We start from the raw sequence: 21,349 nt of genomic DNA, 5'->3' as shown, positions 1-21,349 counted from the left end.
TAAAATAGTAAATCGTTGTTATTTTTATTTATATGAGAAACGTTTCCTGCAGTTGGTTTTGAGGGTGTAGCTATCGACAGCTGTTCAGTTCAATGAGTGGCTGCGCGTGAGCTGTAGCTCACCAATGAACAACGACTTCCTGATCGCTTGGGAGGAACGAAAAGTTGCACCATGCGGACTTATCTGTGCTGGTTTACCGACAATTCAATGTGTACAGTTTTTCCGGACAGTTTATTAGACTCAACAAAATTAAGTCAAGGACTTAATGAAGACCTTATGTGAAGTTAGTTCACTGTCACTGGGCTAATTCGCAAGAAATGTAGATTTATTTTACCAGACGACCCCAAGCGAGAGCTTTATGCAGTCATGGACTGGACGTCCGCGGGAGATGCGACGTCAAGCCACGGAAGAATAAAGGTATTTTTTGTATTCCTATTACTCGTAAGGATTAAAAAAATTATAGCTGAAATTTTCATAAAACGGAGTGAGCGTGTTGATATTAAATATTTGATTGGTTGGCAACGAGAAGCTTTCAGCACATGTAAACCAGTCTTTGTATAGCTGTGTTGATCGGCATGCAACTCCAGCCAATGAGAGTGTGACTCCCTTGGTCACGTGTACAATTATTTTATCTTAGTGCCGCCTCCCATTGAAGTGACAGCAACACTAACCAATGAGAGCAAAGGCCATGGCGTCGCATGCTTTTTTGATTGGATGCTGAACAAGTAACGGGCGGGTCTTACTTTTTGGTGTTTTTGTGACGAAGTGAAAATGGCGGATGATGTACTACATTAACTTTATCGTGAATTCACACAGTGGAGCTGTATAAATAATGCTTACTTTCACTTAGAATAGAAAAGTTACTAGAGGAGTTTATTTGGAGTGCTCATTTTATTAGTTAAAAGAGGACTATTTGAACCGTTGGATTTTCCCCACTGTGAGCCTGAGTTTAAGTATTGTGGAAATATGTTTTCATTTGAAACTTGAACCGGGATTATCTTGTGTTTCTCGCCGCACTCTTTATGGTTGTTTACAATATTAGACGCTGTACATATAATCCGTATGAACGAACAAGACCCCATATGGCTTTATAATGTAAATATTTATGTTTTGTTGTACGTTAGGCTGGTTAGCGGTTGGTGCTGAAGCTCGTTCTCGATCATCAGCAGCGCTTAGCTTGACCAGCTTTCATGGTTGTTTTAATAACCTGCCCTCTTCCACTTTTTGTGTGAGATTATAATACAATAGTTTTGTAGTATTTAGGAGCACGCTGATATCGTTGAACCCGCTTCTGTGTGAACGAACCTGCTGACGAGTTCAAAAACAATTAGATTTTTTTTTAATGCAGCAATTATTCATGTAACGTATCGTTAAACGGACACTGATATAAAGTGACGATCAAACACAGTTGGGGCAGTTATTTAAAACGCAATAATCTGACGTAAACGTGTTCGTTGGCGCGTGATTCTTCATCCTGACGATGGACGATCCGAAACCGCGCTACAGCAAGCGACTGGTAAGTGCAGTGGACACCTGGACAATAAAATGCTCTGATTTGGCTGGTACATTGTGTATATATACTGCATTTTTACAGAAACTTTAGCTGAAGCTGTTGAAATGTTAGCAGTGTTCACCTACACCACTGCTGTCATTTGAGTGGGAAAAAGAGAATGCAACGGTTCACTAAAATGATTTACATGTATTTAGGTAACGTTAAGTCTGTCATTGTCGCGGACAGGTTAGATACAGTATAGAATTATTTTTTTTTCGGTCCGACTCGCAGAAGAACCACGTTTTTATGACCTGGTAACATTTCCATTGTCACATCAAAAATCAGTAGAATAATAAGAATAACTGTAATTTCTCAAACCGTTCTTGCAATATTTGATGACAAAAAAAAGCAACAAAAAATGATTGGCTGGTTGGCGCGAATATCTGGCAGAACCAAAAAATTAAACAAAACTTTAAAAATAATCATAATTCGTAATACTATTTTATTATATAATAATGTTTTGTGTGTGGTTTAATGTTTTTTACCTGCGATTTTAAAATGGTCTAGGTTCTCTTGATCCAATCTGACAGGTCACTTTCGCTCTATCAATATTCATATAATTTTGTATATTTTTGCCGGTATATATGTAGTTGTGTATGTATGTGTGTTTGTTTGTATGTATGTATAACGTAATTATTATAGTTTTATTCAAACCCAGGCACACCAAATTCTGATCAAGTGGCATTTAAAAACACTCTTATTTGATTTCATTAATGCATCAAATATTGTCAATTAACAACTTAATGTGTACAAAAATGCTGAATGTTAGTTGCTGACGCTGACTTTTTTAACTTTTACAATTATTAATGTGTGGTTGTCTGTAGTGGTTCTGTTGTTTAAAGATGCTTTGAGAGAATTTGTAGCAGTTAGTTAAAAGATCTCTTAGCCTTGTGCTCAAGATATGAATTTATAATTTATCATCTATAATGTTAGGGTGGTTTGAAATCATATTGTTGGTTGGATTGTAACATTTCCCCCAATAGTTTTTGAAGAACAGGACGGTGGTTGAAAGTAAGGATGATTGGATAGATTGTTGTTTGCGGACTGTCTTTGTTGAGGCTGGGGAAGTGGAGGATGATTGATGAGATTGGTTTAGTGGACCATGTGATCAGACATGTGGAGACGGGGGAGGAATGGGAGGGGGCACTGCAGAGGCGAAAGGATGACCGAGGAGAACAGACGGCAGATTGTCACTTTTTGAAAGAAAGGCAGGGATGGAGAATGGGCAGGAGATCCTTAAGCTTGTTGATGGAGGAGTGCTGTTGATGAGACGCAGAGGCAGGAAGAGGAAAATCCAGCAGAGGGATGAAGATGTGACACTGAAGGTGCGAGGTGTGTAGTGTCCTTCCACCAGGGCTTCCTCTTAGCGCACTGCTAAAGAGATGGTGATCAAATGCTAGGAAATAACAAGAGTGCATTTAAGGTTTTCATTCTGGAATCAGTTTCATTGTTCTTTTTTTCCCACAGGACGTGAAGACTGCAGCTTTGTTGACTAGGGATGGACACAAGCAACAAACAATTATTATTAGCATTGACATCAAAAATATCTAATCTTAATGTTGTGTTGCGTTTTGGGCGGTTCCTTGCTGTCTGATTGGTTGGAACGGGAACATGGTGTACATGGTGACTTTCAGTTTGTGACAGCAGTTTTAGATTAACGTACAGGACATGATTTTGCGTTCAGTTAGACAAGGCACAATTGTTGTATTGGAGCAGAAAACACGTACCGAATCGCTTGTTTTTAACATGACATAATGCAATTCTCAATTTTTGAATGAAGAGTTATGAGGCCAATATTCATGTGTTTGGGCTAGTTTCTGCCAATGCGAAGGTTGTTTTGTTTTTTGTTTTTTCAGTAGGGCTTTGTTTGCCTGATCATAGAGGTCCACACGGTTTTAGTTGTTCAAAGGCATTTGAACGGGCTTGTTGCTAATTTTCTAAGATACTGCACAGTCATGCTCAATTCATTTGATTGGGGTTTTTTCTCCCCCTTTTTTTCTTGTTGTGTTTGAGAGGGTGTGACAACAGGCCAGGGCTTTAAGAAGTGTGTCATTGGCTAGTGGTTCCACTTCACCACAGAGATATTGAGGGCAGAGGAGAGGGTCTTATTGTTTTGTTCTGTGTGTGTTACTCACCTGCTCTCGGTGAACTGTGGTGCATCTCAGCATCATTAACATTGCAAACATGCATTATTTCAGATACTTTTTTCCTTTGTGAATGAAGTTCTATCTACATAATCGGTACACTAACATTCAGATTTATTTTAAATAAATGCTGTTCTTTTGAACTTTCTATTCATCGAGGAATCCTGAAAAGAAAAAAATCATTGTGAAAACCTTCCCCAAAAATGTTAAGCAGCACAACTGTTTTCAGTTAATAATAATATAGTTGGTACTATGAAGAAGGACTGAAATGCTACAGTAAAAGCTCTTTTCATGCTGAGTTAGTCAAATTGACCACCGTTGAAAGTCAAAGGGCTTTTCTGTACTCACTGTATCTGTGTGTGAGATTGTGGGCAAGTGCATCTCTCAGTGTAGTGTAGGTGTGTGCTCAAATAGCCCAACAAGTTGAAATGGTGGTAGTTATGCAACATTTGTTCAGCATTCAGAACACAAGGAAGAGTGTATGCAGAGAAATAGTGTTGCTCTTGCACCGTTTTTTCATGGTCTCATTCTCTCACTCTTACAGCGGTCTGGCACACGGCGGCGTTACCAAGACGATGGCCTTTCCGATGACGAGATCGATGGAAAGAGGACTTTCGATCTGGAAGAGAAGCTCCACAGCAACCGTTTCGGCTCAGACAGAGTCAAACGCATGGAGGGCAAAGGTGAAAAAGAGATCAGACTCTTCATGGAACTCTTCAAAGATCTTCATGGAGTGTGTAGTTTAACGCTGCCTGTTGTTTTTTAGACCTCACATATGAGTACATTCAGAGATGTGGGCTTCGGGACCCCATTGTGTTTGAGAGACCTGATGGACTTGGCATCAAGTAAGAGATTGTCCCTTTTTTTTTTTTTCTTATCTATGCCCTTTACAGTTCCTATTTTTCCTCTTTTTTTTTTCTTTCACATTTCAGAATGTTTATAAAGTTTTAAATTTGAATATAATCTGAATTTGCTATATTTTCTTTTAAGAATGCCAGAACCAGACTTCAGTGTAAATGATGTGAAGTCGTTAGTAGGTAAGTGTTTTTGTGGTTCGATATGCTGATGAATTTCATGTTGATTAGCATCAGTGGCACTTCAGCATCTCCTTCCTGCTCATCGCTCTTTACAGGAAGTCGGCGTATGATTGACGTTATGGATGTGGATACTCAAAAGGGGACGGAGATGTCAATGATGCAATGGAAGAGCTATTATACGACTCCTCCCTCTCAGAGAGAGAAGCTTTATAATGTTATCAGCCTTGAATTTAGCCACACTAAACTAGAACGTTATGTCCAAAGACCTGCCACGGTAAGTACCTTAACACTTAAGACTAGCCAAAACATACATATATTTAGACCAGTCTGTGATAGTTAGAATATTTATCCATGTTGTCACAGGTGGACATGATTGACTGGGTGGACAACATGTGGCCAAGACACTTGAAGGAAAGACAAAGAGATGCCACAAATTCTATCACTGACATGCAATATCCCAAAGTGCAGAAGTGAGCATATAATTACATCCCTAAAAGAGTCTATATTAATGAATGCTCGGTCTTATTTTATATCTTGCAAAGGCTTTAAAACATAAAAGGACAAGGAAATAAGCCTGCTGCATTAACTTTATGTTCCATTTCTCACACAGCCCTCCTTGTTCATTTTTGTTATTCTTCAACAAAACAGTAATTTCCCCCCATTTTAAATTTGCCTGTGTTCTGTTTCCAGGTACTGCCTAATGAGCGTGCAGGGCTGTTACACAGATTTCCATGTAGACTTTGGAGGCACATCTGTGTGGTACCACATACAGCGGGGCTGCAAGGTCAGAGAACACTGTGGATATATACTAGGGGTGTAACGATATACCAGTGCAATGGTTCCGTTCATATCACCGTTTGGAGCCATGGTTCATTTTGCTGTGGGGGTAGAGTTCATGGGCATGGGACCAGCAATGCTAAAAAACATTAGAGTGTTCACTGAGTAAACACTGTTAGTTCATTAATTAATCAATAAAAAAATTAGGGTTTAAAATGGTTGCTTTGTAAAGTGTTACTAATTTTTTTTTTTTTAAATGAAATAATGCCTAAATAATGCAAACTAGTCATTGGATAACGTAATATCTAGGCTACATATGAAAATGCATGTTCCATGGATAAGTAAAATGGAATAGCTTGACAATAAGGAAATTATTTTCATCAAATATGTAAACTCTGACACTTGAGAGTCGCAAGCTGTTTGAGAGGCGGCTGTGCACGCTTTGGCTGAGAGTGCAATTGAATACCGTCTCTCAGAGATTGCACGAGTACTCTATGGGTTAAAATAATTTGATTGTTTAAATTGGCGAGACATTATGTGATGTGCAAGTCACAGTTCCATCAGCTGTCCAAAATGCGCGCTAGTCTTATTGCAGCATGCAGCTCACTTGCAGAGCAAACTCAACGTGTATATTATGGATGAGGCCATTTGTGCATTTTTAGAGTGGGGAGAAGATGCGGATGACTGATCTGCTCTCTTAATCGGTTAGGATTCAACTTCAATACAATAGTGCATAAATGTTTGCGGGAATTTCCAGCTTTATAATCGCAAAACCTTGTGGAATGTGTAGGATTATGCACAATGCTCCCACAAGACCCCTGCGAAACACAGCAACTAAACTGAGCGTTTTATAGTAGTGTTTTCATTCTAATGTTTGTATATGACAGTCCCAGTCACAGTTAAAGGGTTACTCCACCTCAAAACTAATTTTGTCATTAATCAGTTACCTCATTGTCGTTACAAACCCATAAAAACTGTTCATCTTCGGAACACAATTTAAGATATTTTGGATGAAAACCGGGAGGATTGTGACTGTCCCATTGACCACCAAATAAATAACACTGTCAAGGTCCAGGAAAGTATGAAAGACATCATATGAAAGACATATGAGACAAATTGATGAATAGTCATCAAAGTTATTTTTGCTTTCTTCGCTTGCAAAATGTATTCTCGTCACTTCATAAGATTACGTTTGAACCACTGGTGGCAGATGGACTATTCTGACAATGTCTTTCATACTTTTCTGGACCTTGACAGTGTAATTTATTTGACAGTCAATAGGACAGTCACGAGCCTCCTGGTTTTCATCCAAAAAATCTTAAATTGTGTTCCGAAGCCAACAAAGCTTTTACGGGTTTGGAACGATATGGTGGGTAAGTGATTAATGACAATTTTCATTTCGGGATTCATTTCGTATGTGCTGTGTATGTCATATGAACTGGGTTTTTTTGTATCTGACAATTAGTTTGCTGTCAAAATACCCCAAAATGGTTTTGGCCTAGATGAGCCCGATTTGGATGTGTCTGCTACAGGTGTTTTGGTTAATCCCGCCCACGCCACAAAACCTGGAGCTTTATGAGAACTGGGTGTTGTCAGGGAAACAAGGCGACATCTTCCTTGGTGACAAGGCGACTGATTGCCAGAGGATTGAGCTCAAGCAGGGCTACACCTTCATCATTCCTTCAGGTAAACACATGCAGGCGAATACATTTGTTTACATAAGAAACACTTAATTGTTATATTGCGTGTATATTTATTTAGAATTTTTTAGCTTACCATATGTTTTCATTGTTTTAGTTTTGAATGATTAATTTGAGCTTTCTTAAATGACATGTTTGCTGTGAATGATACCTAAATAAAACCTTTATTTATTTATTTATTCATTTATTTATTTTTGTTAGGATGGGTCCATGCTGTGTACACTCCAGTAGACACACTTGTGTTTGGTGGGAACTTTCTACATAGTTTTAACATCCCCATGCAGCTCTACATCTCCAACATTGAGGACAGGACACGGGTGAGTATAGCATTTTACTGCAACTACCATTGTCTTGTATAACTTACATGAACCTTTATGGGCGTAATTACTTATGGTAGATAAATCTCACAAAACCTTTAAGAACATGACTGGTTCATATTTCACCAGAGAGATAAACAAAGTAGTAAGAGATACATTATATCATTAATTACTGCAATCCAATTATCATGGTATTATTATTCTTGTACCTATTGTTTTTTTTTTACAGTAATGAGTTTTCTTTGTCACATAATTTTTTGAAATTTGGTAGCGAAGGTGTACATTTTTTATGAAAATAATAACTGGGGATAAAAAAAAATCATAAAACTCATAGTCTCTGGTTGCTCCTCAGGTGCAAGCTAAGTTCCGGTATCCATTCTTTCATGAGATGTGCTGGTATGTGTTGGAGCGTTATCTGTACAGCATGACCAACACCTCCTACCTCATCCCTGAGTTTCAGAAATACTCTCTGGGAATTGGTAAGCACATTAACACATTCACTTCCCAACAGATTTGATTCTATTGAGCACAGATACTCTTAAGTCTGTTTCTCGTTTTCCAAATCCAATACACAGGCTTGAGGCAGGAAGGCTCTGGTTGTGAGGTACTAAATGGCCATGCTGAAGAGGAAATGGATAACAATGATGCTCCATCTCCACCTAATGCACCAGGGGTGAAGCTTCACTTGACTCCTTTTGAGCTGCAGGGGCTGCGGCACCTGGTGGAGGAGTTGGAGTCGCTGCCGTCACATAAGAATTGCGTGCCTTCAGGAATACACAATGCTGCTGCCCTTCTACATGACATACGGGTCAGAACTCATGTCCATTGTGTTTTATACTTCTGGAAATGGCTATTTTGATGTACTTGCTGGTGATATTTTTGATTTGTTTAGTTTTTTTTTTTTTAGTTTTTTTTTATAAGAAATGTGACTTGACATGCTAGTGGTTAATATTAGGTGTTGTTGCTTAAGATGTTGTCATTTTGAAATTTAATTGAAAGTGTTTTTGTTTTCTGTCTTTTAGGCATTATTGAAAGAACATGCTGATGACATCCCTGAACTCTCTTACACAGGAAAACCCATTGTCAGATGGCCAAAGAGGGTAAGATCACGGAATTAGTTTCTTTAAATAGGTTGTTTGTAATTGGCTTTCCAGAAAAGCATCCAGTTTTTGTCAATTGTAATTTTTGTGATCAGTATTTGTAATTTTGTGCTATACAGTGGAATAATTAATTTTATTCAGAAGAGGTATTTGTAACATCATGGTATTTCCTTGTTTAATTTTTTTTTATATAGTAATGAAAATCATTTTGTCAGAACAGTTATTTTGTTCCTGCATACATTAAATTAATGGTGCAACCATATGTTGGTCATCCGTTTTTTGTCGTCCTTTTTATGGTAGTGTAAGCAAAATATGAACGGAACCTTTAATTGCTGCACTCTTAATTGTGACAGGTTTTTTTTTTTTTTTTTATAATACCATCTGAATATTCTCTCCTAAACCCATCACCCTGTAGAACTTACCTCTGATTTCTCTTTGTCCCTTATCCAAGCCCCCCTGGTACCAGCCCCCTCCTCCTCCTCCACCTGTTATCCGTCCCAAGCTGGCAGCCACACCTGTTTTTCCACGGTCATTGAAACCAGCCTCTAATATGTCGGTGCTGCGCCGCCGTCGCGTGCGCTGTAAACGGTGCGAGGCCTGTCTCCGCACAGAATGTGGAGACTGCAACTTTTGCAGAGACATGAAGAAATTTGGTGGCCCTGGCAAACTCAAACAGACCTGTGTCCTGCGCCAGTGTCTCGCTGTGAGTGTCTTCACATTGTGCATTTTATTTTTAATGTAGCCTTTCTTTTGTTTGTTTATATTGATTCATATGTTTTCTCAATAGCCTGGTCTGCCGCTCTCTGCTGTATGTGAGATCTGTGGGGAAGGCAACCAGGAAACTAGTGAGGAGCTCATGGAGTGCTCCAACTGTGCTCAGATTACACATCCTAGCTGTTTGAAGGTAAAAACATTATTAGTACAGACAGCAATTCAGTAGACTTCTCAAAATGCTTTATTAAGATTCATTCATCTTGTGAGCATTGTGACTAGAGGCTTTGCAATGTGTGGACATCAGAAAACAATTTTCAGATCAACCGAGCGCAACAAATGGCTTCTGGAAATAAAAATCGTATTCATGTTCTCAATAGAGAAATGCATTATTATAGCAAGAATTCTAAGCTATGACTGACTTACCTTTCCCTTTGAAAAACCTTTACCATGAGAGTTTAAATACCAAATTTCTAGTGATGAAGTCTAAGATGAGTCTTGGAGAGAGTACATCTCAGATACTTAAATACAGGGCTTAAAGTTCTCCAGAACCGTGCCAGATTTCTGGCGTGCAACGTTTGGCTGCGAAAGAAAAAAAAAATCTTAAATGGTTTCACTTTTGAGTCCATGAGTGCGCCTGCCAATGGTAAGAGAGGAGCAGCTTCACTCTCAATTAAACTAACGTTTCTAGCCAATCAGAAGGTTTTGCTCTTATAAACACGAAATGCGCATAATAGTATACAATTGCAGAGTCGCAGCCCTGATGAATGGAGAAGTGTGACAAAAAGCTGAGAGGTGCAATTGTCAGAGATGTCCATCTAGCACATATTTATATAGAAAAGCTCATTCTAAAGCAGCGGAGCTTTGTAAACAGCTCAGAGTAATCATGCCATCTGCATAAGAGCGATATGTTTGCCAGAACAAATTTACCAGGATTTCTGAAAAGGTCCTGTTTACACATGATCTATTAATGTTGTTCCTGTGGCTCAGTTGTACAGCATTGCGTTATCAGCAGCACTAAAGGTTGTGGTTCTATTCCCAGTGAGCACACATACTGGTAAAAAAAAAAAAAAGTGAAATTTGGAAATGGAAAGTTCAAAAGAACAGCATTTTTTTTTTTTTTTTTGTAACATTATTTACAATTTAATGCATCCTTGCTGAATAAAAGCTTAAATTTATTCTTAAAAACAACTTTTGAATGGTAATGTATACCCTTAGTATACTTAATATACTTTTTTACTATTTTTAATATATTTTTATGTCATTGCTCATTTCATTGTCATTTGCTATCCTTTGTGAAATGGACAGCTTTTTTTTGTTCTTACTGATACAAGTACAGTGCCAATCTATACAGTTTCACTGTTGTAATGAATCTTATGTCTTTTGTCTGTGTAGACATCTGGTGAGGGAGTGATAAACAAAGACCTACCAAGCTGCTGGGAGTGTCCTAAATGTGTTGTGGGCAAAGACACAGATTCTGAGGTAAAACATATTTTTATAAGCACATTGACCCACACGATTTTAATAGGGCTTCTCCCCCTCTTTGATTATACATTCATGCCTTTGAAATGAAGGAAGCTTTGAGTGTTTGTTATAATGCTACTAGCTTTTGCAGGCCTACATTCATACACACTCATTCACACCACGTAGAAAGATGCATGCCAAGAGCTTACTGTGATGTACACACTCTGTACATACACGATCTGCGTGTGTAACAGTTACGCTTGTTTTCCTGTGTGCCAGTCGTCAGGCAGTGGTGATGACATCGCTGCACAGGATGGGTCAGGGGGGCTTGGGGGTGAGGGCAGGGCATGGCACAGGGTCGGGCGACCCCCCTCTTCTCTCTCTCACTGGTCGCTCCAGAAACGGGCCGCAGCCCCTGAGCAGCGACTCAGGAAGCGGGTGAGAGGCTCCGCCTTCCTCACACCACTGCTGCCGCATGCACAGCTGCTCTACTTTTTATGTGTTCCCTTCTCTACTCTCTCTACCTCTTGCAATAAATCCCCCACTTTTGTTCCTTCTTTTTTCCACTTCTTTCTCTTCTCGCTCTCTCTTTTTGGCCCTCCCTGCCCTGTTCATCATCATCATCATCGTGCCCCCTGCTTTGACTGACTGAGGGTTTCAGAATCAGCTCTGTGTTTGCAGCTAGTGTGATTCCATTCAGTGATCTTGTGTTCATCACTGTTGAGACTTTTGAAGTTCATATTAAACACAGTGTGTTGTTCTGTTTTGCAGCTAAAACTGGAAGGTGTTAAAATGCATGTACGTTTTTTTTTTTTTTTTTTTTATATCAGTGCTTGAATGATTTTCTAAATTTGTAATGGAAAAGCAAATCTTTCATTTAAAGAGACATGCAGAGCTATTTTTGACAAGATAAAAAGTAGTGGTCGACCGAAATGAGTTTTTTGATGCTGATATCTTGGAAAGCGAGTGGCCGATAACGATATAAAGCCGTTAAGTGTGAGCACTGTGCACGTTCTGGCGCTGCCGCTCTCAGCGCAATCAAAATAAAAGTCCTGCCTCGAGCACATCGGCCAAGCCGAAAAACGTAATGTCCAATGCAGATATTTTGAATAAAGGCCAAATATTGGCCTTGGCGATATATCGGTGTACCACTAGTAAAAAGGCTGTTCTTTTACATGACAATAGAGGAATCTTTACTAAAATATGTTACAGACTTTTCATGAAGACTTTAAGGAATCATACCAGCTTGTGGAAAATGGGCATCTGATGTCCTCTTTAAAGATTGTTTAAAGGTGGCTTTAGTGTACCTATTTTCTTACTTATTTTCTCTTTTACATGTTATTTTCTCTCTTTCAGAAACGCAAGTCTTTATCTCTTGATCCTCGTGTGGCTAAGATCTATCGGCGACATGGGATGGAACACGATGATGATTCAGGCAGCGATGACGGTAGTGGCAAGATGTCATCAGCCCGGGGCAGGGTCTCTTCATCCCGCCGGGGTTACGGAGCTGGTAGGCGAGGGGTTTGGAGAGGCTCCTCACATCGAGGGAGTCGAGGGGGAGGCAGTTTGGCAACAAGTTCGCTGAAAATGAGGAGAGGGCTCGGAGCGAGAGGGGAGAGAGGGGGTCGGGTTAGGCTAAGAGGAGGATCCCACATGAGGCGACGGCGCTATGAAACAGATGATGATGATGAAGACGACGATGATGATGAGGAAGATGATGATGAGGAGGAGGAGGATGAAAGTGATGAAGAGCGCCATCTTGGCCGGTCAGATAAGGAGCATCGTTCAAGGAAACGGAGGCGAAGAGTTGACGACTATGATGATGATGATGACGAGGATGATGATGATGAGGAAGACAGTGAGGAACAGGACTTTGAAGGAGAGGATGATGAGATGGAAGACTTAGATGATGGAGGAGAGGAGGATGAAGATGATGAGGATGGAGAGAACCAATCAGATTCTGATCCTGACCCACCCGTCTTACTAGTCTCAGACTTGAATGATGACCTGCTGAGCGATTCCTACCTGACTGTGACCCTCCAGCGTCCTCCAAAGGCCAAACGTGACCCCGGTTCCATTGTGCCCAAACTGGAGGCGGCTATGTCTCCCCGAACACCTAGCGGTCCTGGCTTCAACCAGCGCAAGACGCTACCCAAGACTCGTCTCAGGAACAGCACCCCGACACCGGCCGGTAATGGCCTCTCTCAATCCAAAAGCGTCCACATGTCCGGCCGCCACATGAGGCGGAGCTCCAACCAGGACGGTCGAGAGCGAGACACCGAGTCACCGTCCTCGATGTCTTCTCGTTCCTCTGTTTCTCCACCACCACCTCCTCCAGCCATCGCCACTTCTTCTCCTCCTTCCCTCCTCTCTCATCCCTCATTCTGTGATGTAGGGAACGAGCGTGGCTGCGAAAAGGACATTTGGATGTCAGTGTTCCGTTACTTGGGTCGGACGGATATGGCTGTGTGTATGAGAGTCTGCAAGGCTTGGTACAAGTGGTAAGTGTAGTAGTTACAGTTAAGGCCTGGGGTGTTTCCTTTAATTGACTTTTTCTGTTTGTTTGTTTTTATCAAACAAAAGGCCTTTTCACACTAGAGATGAATGATTAAGCATAATAAAACCTGAATTACAATATGACTTAGTGCTGTAATCTAGTTTCAAAGTGTGCAATGTAATTAAATACCGTATTTTTCGGACAATCAGTCGCACCTTGGTATATAGTATATATGCTGGAATATAGCTATGCCTTCAGAGTAAAAACAGAGTTGATTATTAGAAGGTCTGTACTTCTATTTCTTATAATATCCCCTTTTCAGTAATCTGTTGTTAACAACACTATGTTGTGGGGGTCGACAAAACAGAATATAAAGACACACCTGCGAAGGTATCTTCCTAAAAGGTATATATATATATATATATATATATATATATATATATATATATATATATATGCATGCAGTTTCTTTCATAATTGTGACCATTCCTGATCTTGATCATTTTGGTTAATTTATGATTTTTTTCCCCTTCTCTCGGAGTAATTGTTTTGGTTCTCTCCTGCTGTAGGGTTTGTGATAAGCGCTTATGGACACAGATAGATCTGAGTCGATGTCGGGCACTCAGTCCTCAGGCTCTGTCAGCCATCATAAAACGACAACCTGTGACACTTGACCTCTCCTGGACACCAGTATCAAAGAAGCAGATTGCCTGGCTCATTCATCACCTCCCAAGTACCAGTTCTCAGCCTTTTATAGATCTAACAGTTTTAAACTTTGAAAATGTCTGATGTTTTAATGTTAACATGAAATTGCTTAAAAATAAAGCATGTATTACATTTAAGACTAAAATATTCTCTCTTTCTGTTCTTCCCCCCTCACAGGCTTGAAAGATCTAATAATGTCAGGCAGTTCTTCATTATGTGTGTCAGCGTTAAGTTCACAGAGCTGTCCGGGTTTGCGAACACTTGACCTGAGCTGGACCGTGGGTGTCAAAGATTCACAGATAAAAGACCTCATTGTGCAGCCAGGTGAGGCACTCATAATCATTATTAATGGGAGTGTGTGAACAGAAATTTACTTTTTTTTTTTTTTACCTCTACTCTCTCATGTAACAGGCAGTGAAAGTCGCAGTCGGCTGAGAGGTTTGTTCACTCTGAGCTTGGCTGGTTTGGATGTGAGCGACTCCACCTTAAAGATGATCGTTAGACATATGCCTTCATTGCGCCGGTTAGATCTGTCCCACTGCCAGGGACTCACAGACCAGTCCATCAACCTGCTAACTGCTACTGGCTGCAATACTCGCAACACTCTCAGACAGCTTAATCTTTCAGGTACCCTTAATTTGTTCCAACATTTTTATCACAACTGGTGCTGCAAACTCCGTATTGGCAACACTTTAGTTTAGGAACCAATTCTCATTAACTTCTTGCTTATAAGTACTATTCTTATTGCTAGCATTTTAACTGTTTATAAATACTCATATAGCACATATTAATGCCTTATTATGCATGTAGAGATGTTACATCATTACACAAATTACTCCCACATAGATCACATCAAAAAGATTACATCGCTTACCAATGAATCCTCTGCAGTGAATGGGTGCCGTCAGAATGAGTCAAACTGCTGATAAAAACATCACAATCCACAAGTTATCCAAACAATTTCAGTTAACAGCTCATGAAGTGAAAAGCTGTTTGTAATAAATCCATCATTAAGACATTTTAACTTTAAATTGTTGCTTCTGGCTAAAATCTAGAAGTAGTTCATAATCCAAAATAACACTTCCTTCAGAGGAAAAGTCCATCCCATATTGTTTATTTGTTTTGCCTATAAACAGTGTTGATCTGTGGATATTTGTCTCCTGATCAAGACAAGATAACTTTTTTTTTTTCACTGCAGAAAGCAGTATTATGGATAGAGGTATTTAAGCAATGATTTGAAGTTAAATGTTTCAGTGCATTTGTTTCTTACAAACAGCTTTTCCTTCCACAGAATGTTAAACAATGGATTGGAGTCATGCAAATTGCTTGTGAATTACAGTGGTGTTGATAGACCTTTTTATTCTGATGACACCCAGTAAGCAAGTGGTGTAATGCTTAAGTCCGGTACTACTCACAGTTGGTGGATTAATCTGTTCTTCGTCTCTGTAGGTTGTAATAAGTTGACAGATGCTTGTCTGTCCTATATGAAGCGGTTATCGGCTCTGGCTCTGTTGGATCTGCGGGGCTGTAGGAATGTGACTCGACGTGGCTGTGAAAACTTCATCTCTGACCTGTCCTACTGCACTGTATTCTGTCTGACCGAGGACAAACTCATTCAGAGAATATCATAACATAAGCACATACATACACACACACATGCATACACACACAGTCTCCGCACAGCTCTGCTTAGCAAGCTCACGCGTGCTCCATCCCACTCAATACAGGCTCATCTGGCCTGAAAGGGAGGATGAGGCTGAAGAAAAGAGACGGATGGAAGGATATGGCTGTTGTTCTAGTAGAGAAACCGGTAAAGTAGGTAAAAACAGGCTTGACAGGAGAGGATATTTCATCCGCCGTCTTCAAGTGAAGTGGAGGATTTTATTCCCACAACCCATGTGACCGATCCAGACACATTCAGCGTGTGGCTTTTTCTTCTTCTATGGGCATTCAGTCTAGTCCAAAGAGAGTCTTTCACAAGATGTTGCTAATTTGCTTCAGACTGAACTTCAGAATCTAGCCAAGGTGGGATTTGGTGAATGAGGAAAGAATGGTTTGATCAGAGATTCAGTCCGGTGTGGCCACTGATGTTCTGATGATTTGTTGACGCAGACGAGTTGAAGAAAGGAGAAAGAAAATGACAGGTTTGGCACATCCTGATACTTCTCATCCACCACAACTTGATCAAAGAATATAGTGGCAGTACAGGATGAATCTGAATCATAGAGACTGCAGCTAACCATTTTAGATCGTTCACTCGTGCTTTCTTTGTGACGATGTCTGAACTCTTATTTTGGTCGTGCAAACTTTCTGACTGTTCTGCTGCCTGGATGTTTGTAGATATTTAACACACCACACTAAGTTTTTACTCCATCGTACCAAACAAAGTCACTTTTTTTTTTTCTGATGTTTTGTACTTTTGCTTTGCGTCATCTCAAATGGGTGATTCACCTGCCTTCTCCTGTCCTGCCTAAACTAGGAGAGGGTTGCTCACATTTGAGACTTGTTCATTTACCCTTGGAAAGCTATAATTTAACTGCAACTTGTAGCAACGCAATAGCAATTATTTTCTGAAAAAAAAAAAAAAAAAACTTTTTTTTCATGAAAAAGCAGAAAAATTAAAAATGGAAAGCAAACAATGTGTTTGACTTAATGTTTTGTCACATGTTGCGTTTTAGCTCAGAATTCATGAATATTTTGTCATATGACTACATACAGGTGCATCTTAAATTAGAATGTCTTGGAAAAATTTCTTTCAGTAATTCTACTAAAATTGTGAAACTTGTTTATTGAAATAAATTCAATGCACACAAACTAAAGTAGTTTAAGTCTGGTTCTTTTAATTGTGATGATTTTGGCTAACGTTTATCAAAAACCCATCAAATCTCAACAAATTAGAACACTTCATGAGACCAATAAAAAAGATTTTGTGAATTGTTGGCCTTCTGGAAAGTATGTTCTTTAACTGTACATGTTCTCAATACTGGTAGGGACTCCTTTTGCTTTAATTACTGCCTCAATTCAGCATTTCATGGAGGTGATTAGTTTGTGACATTACTGAGGTGGTATGGAAGCCCATGTTTCTGTGGCAGTGGCCTTCAGCTCATCTCCTTTTTTGGTTTAATTTCTAATTTTCTCTACGGGGTTCATGTCTGGTGAGTTTGCTGGCCAGTCAAGAACACCAACACCATGGTCATTTAACCAACTTTTGATGCTTTGGGCAGGAGCAACACCAGCAGATGACATTGCACCCCAAATCATCACAGACTGTGGAAACTTAGCACTGGACTTCAACCAACTTGGGCCATGAGCTTCCTCCAGACTCTAGGACCTTGGTTTTCAAATGAAATACAAAACTTGCTCTCATCTGAAAAGAGGGCTTTGGACCACTGGGCAGCAGTCCAGTTCTTCTTCTCCTTAGCCCAGGTATGATGCCTCTGGCGTTGTCAGCGAATTCCTTGACACTTCTGTGTGTGGTGGATCTTGATGCCTTGACCCCATCCGCCTCAGTCCATTCCTTGTGAAGTTCACTCAATAAGTTTTTAAGTGTGAGCCAAAATCATCACAATTAAATGAACCACAAGACTTAAACTACTTCAGTCTGTGTGCATTGAATTTATGTAATACACAATTTGAGTTAAATTACTGAAATAAAGGAACTTTTCCACAACATTTTAATTTGATATACACCTGTACATAACATAATTTTAACTTTCATACAGAGATTATCATACATGATAATGGGTTTGAAGGATAGAAGTAGAGCCACAATAGTAATAATACTGATCAGCTGATAGGGGTTTTTATTAGCTGTAGCTGATCTACATTGGGACACAAAAGTCTAAAACCATGTTGAAAGTGAAGTGACATACAGCCAAGTATGGTGACCCATACTCAAGAGTTCATGCTCTGCATTTAACCCATCCAAAGTGAACACACACAGAGCAGTGGGCAGCCATTTATGCCGCAGTGCCCAGGGACCAGTTGGGGGTTCGGTGCAACCCAAGACTCGAACCCACAACCCTAGGGTTAAGAATCAAACTCGCTAACCGCTAGGCCACAACTTCTGCTTGAGGGTATGATATTCAATTCCTCAAAATATAGTTATGTTTAGAAAAATGTTTGAAAAGTCGAGCTTTGTCCATTGGCTCTGCAGCAAGTAAAGAACCAAGTCATACCAAGTTTGGAACAACGTAAGGGTGAGTTAATTGTAATTTTTTTTCTTTTCAGTGTAAACAAACCCATTAATGAATCACCCTTCACTACTAGGTTAACACATCCAGCTTTAAAATGAAGTATGGTAATATATTTACTCTAAATGCTGAATTGATGAAAAGAAAAAGGGTTGAACTTGTATCCAGAACTTGAATCTCCATCTTGCATCAAACGTGAAAAATTAAACTCTTCATCAAGAGTAAGTTACATACCACAAAAATTCAGAAGTCAAAATTCTTGTGACTGATACTTCATTGATCAGCTACATAGAATAGATTTCATTCTTGCATGGTGGAAACCAGAGTGTTTCATCTTGATATGTTTAAATAAAGACAACAATAAGGACCATGAAATTTCTGCTCTTATGAATTTATTAACTCACTGAATGTCATTTAGCGCGCCTAGTAATCTAGTAAACTTAAATCTACACATATTCTCCTCACCAGGGAGCAGTAAATATGGTCAGTTACAGTATTTTGCTGGTATCTGAAATTTGAGTTAGGGCCCCCTGCAGGGCAATGGTGAGTGGGGCAGGGGGCCTGTGGAATCATGATGGCAGATAATCAAAGGCCCTCAAAAATACTCAAAACTGAAAAATGTTTATATATTTCAGATATCTAAATGTTTATATATATATTAGATGTTGTAAATCTTTACTTTTGTGTTTTACTGGGGACCTCAAGAGGCCCCTTAGAGGGTCCCCGGCCCTGGTTGACAACCACTGCACTAGTTGGTTTATTTTTATGTGATTTCTCTCACCAGTGCAGACATGGGGCTTGCAGGAAGGCTCACAGCCTTAACAAAGACAGAGAAGAAGCACAGATAGCCTTGCCACAAGAGTGAAATTCTCATCACCATCACCCAGAGAACCACAGATCAGTACAATGCACACAAATACAGAACTAATTAAGCATCTACAACAGCACTTATTATTCTATCCACCTTATTTTACAATGCAGAAGTATTTTCTGTGAATGAGTAACATTTCATTTGCCACTATAAATGACTAGAGAAATAACAAAGTGCAGTAAATGTTAAAACTGTTTATAATTACAGCAATACATTAAAATAATATGATAAATAAAATACCTGTTTTCAAAATCAAGCAGCATAATATCTTGTACTTGTAGAGATAAAAACAACTGGAAGCAGATGATAACAGAAATGTTGCATATTCAAGTTATAAATGACTGCACTCATTTCTGACAAATTTAAGGTTTATATGTGAACATGCAATACTCGTACATGCTTGTGAGTGTTTGTATACATGCATGTGCGGGGCTGAGGGCCCAAAGTCGAAGGTACGAGGCGGTGCTGGAGATGCAGCCCAGACAGTAAAAATCTCTGTGCAATCAGACCCCTGTAGAGGTAAAGAAGCACGATTAAAAATATGAATACTTTAAACCAGAATGTTAGCCTTTCACCGCTGTCCATGACTCTCCTAAGCTTCATTTGTGAAGTGGTGTCTCGATCTTTTCATCTGTTCCTCCTCCTGCCTCTAGGCAGGGGCGTCGCACCCGTGGGGGATGTGGGGGTTTTAACACCCACACTTTTCCCGGTGAGAGGGTTCGACACCCGCACATTTTCTGCAGTTTTCCCGCAGTTTTGCACAAACGCCTTACTACAGTCGTTCCTCCGTTTCTCTGACCGCTCTGTGTCTGCGCTCGCCGCGGCTGCCTCCTCCCACCTCCCTCTCAAACATGACACCGGCTTTGAGTGTGATCGGCTGATGATTGGCTGTTCTGCCTTAAGTCCCGCCTCTCTTGGGGTGTTATCGGTCAGCTCGTGCTGAGGAGGCGGGAACTTATGGTTATTTACATCTCCCTTTTCCAGGTACTTTGAATGAGTGTTTATGCTTTAGAGGTTTTTAAATAAGCTTGATATGTGTTTGGGAAGATGTTCTGTTAATCGTTTTGTTGACATGTCGAGTGTTTTCGGTATTATATTTCGTTTTTTAGACTAATGCTAATTGCTATTATTGGGATATTGTTTGCATACCTGTTGAAGAACTATGAAATAAAAGTGTATATTATTTTAATGTTTAAAAACAGTAAATTGTTACATTATTTATACCACCAGAGAAAAAGCTTTGTGTGGGCGTTTTTTTTCTCCCCTTTTCTGATTTTGCGTTTTTTTTCTCCCCTTTTCTGATTTTTTTTTTTTTTTTTTAATGTAGGATTATTTTTTTCCCAGCCAAACGCTGCAAGCCGGAAATCCCGCACAGTGCCAGAGACTTTTAAGCCCTGCATTTTGTACCCCTCTGTCAATGTGTTCATAATTTGTATTGTTTATAAACAAACCACATCCATCCCCCACACTTTTGAAAAGCTTGCTACGCCCCTGCCTCTAGGTCTTCTCGAGTGTTTAGAGCTGGTGTGTGTGACTAGGGGGCGCTGCTCCTCCTGTTTCTGAGAAGGCCAGTGTAAATGTCTCCAGTGTGGACGACGGTCAGTGTAAATACAATAAAGTTTGTAATTATGGTTTTCTATTTTTATTATAAAGGGGACATCAGATGCCCATTTTCCACAAGTTCTTATGATTCTCTAGAGCCTTTTGAAATGTCTGTAACATACTTTTATGCTAATGCTAATTAGCTCTGCTCACCCCACCCCTCTCTTCCATGAAAGAAGAAAGGCGATTGGCAAATAATCATAAAAATACAATATGTGAGATTTCTTCTGGAGGTGCAGCTGGTTCACGAACAGTGGGCTCTGATCCATCCTTGAGTAAAACATGCCTTGAATTGCCCCTCGTTCAGAAAGCAGTCTGGAGTTATGTATTGGATATGCTCAGAAATGAATACATTTGGATGCATTTGGTGTTGCATTACCATCAAAAACAAAACTAATCCACTGTGTCCTTGATGTCTCTACTTACAGTTTTTGCAGTCTCTGTTTTTGAAGTGAGTGGGTCTCAAGTTCAAAATAAGGAAAAAAATAAATAACGTCAAAAATATCTATATACATTTACATGTAGACATTCAGCACTTTAATCCAAATCGACTTACAAATGAGGACAATGGAAGCAATCAAAATCAACAAGAGAGCAATGACATTCAAGTGTTTTTATAACAAGTCTCAGTTAGCTTAACGCAGTAGCACATTTTTTTTTCTTAATCATATAATAAATA

The 21,349-nt window shown here is 39.7% G+C and overlaps 1 protein-coding gene across 8 annotated transcripts; it reads left to right on the top strand.

Moving 5' to 3' along the window:
* Positions 1 to 60: 60 nt before the first annotated feature.
* On the top strand, positions 61 to 16,823 carry LOC128017036 (lysine-specific demethylase 2A). 8 transcript variants are annotated; one of them, XM_052602115.1, is made up of 22 exons: positions 148 to 417; positions 4,241 to 4,379; positions 4,463 to 4,541; positions 4,687 to 4,733; positions 4,829 to 5,007; positions 5,097 to 5,203; positions 5,424 to 5,517; positions 7,043 to 7,196; positions 7,412 to 7,527; positions 7,880 to 8,006; positions 8,103 to 8,335; positions 8,550 to 8,627; positions 9,079 to 9,330; positions 9,415 to 9,531; positions 10,734 to 10,820; positions 11,082 to 11,240; positions 11,574 to 11,600; positions 12,159 to 13,303; positions 13,869 to 14,032; positions 14,182 to 14,328; positions 14,416 to 14,631; positions 15,454 to 16,823. In XM_052602115.1, exons 1-22 carry the CDS (start codon positions 367 to 369, stop codon positions 15,633 to 15,635), a joined length of 3,900 nt encoding a protein of 1,299 aa, XP_052458075.1. In that variant the 5' UTR covers positions 148 to 366; the 3' UTR covers positions 15,636 to 16,823. The 8 variants fall into 8 exon arrangements, with proteins under 8 accessions (XP_052458103.1, XP_052458075.1, XP_052458112.1 ...); XM_052602123.1 differs by lacking the exon at positions 148 to 417 and adding an exon at positions 763 to 1,516; XM_052602095.1 differs by lacking the exon at positions 148 to 417 and adding an exon at positions 2,701 to 2,877.
* The last annotated feature ends 4,526 nt before the right edge of the window (positions 16,824 to 21,349 follow it).

The sequence above is a fragment of the Carassius gibelio genome, chromosome A1 (genome assembly GCF_023724105.1).
Source record: "Carassius gibelio isolate Cgi1373 ecotype wild population from Czech Republic chromosome A1, carGib1.2-hapl.c, whole genome shotgun sequence".
Lineage (NCBI taxonomy): Eukaryota > Metazoa > Chordata > Actinopteri > Cypriniformes > Cyprinidae > Carassius > Carassius gibelio.
Note: the sequence above shows the minus strand (reverse complement) of the source record. Positions and strands in the feature narration are given on the sequence as shown.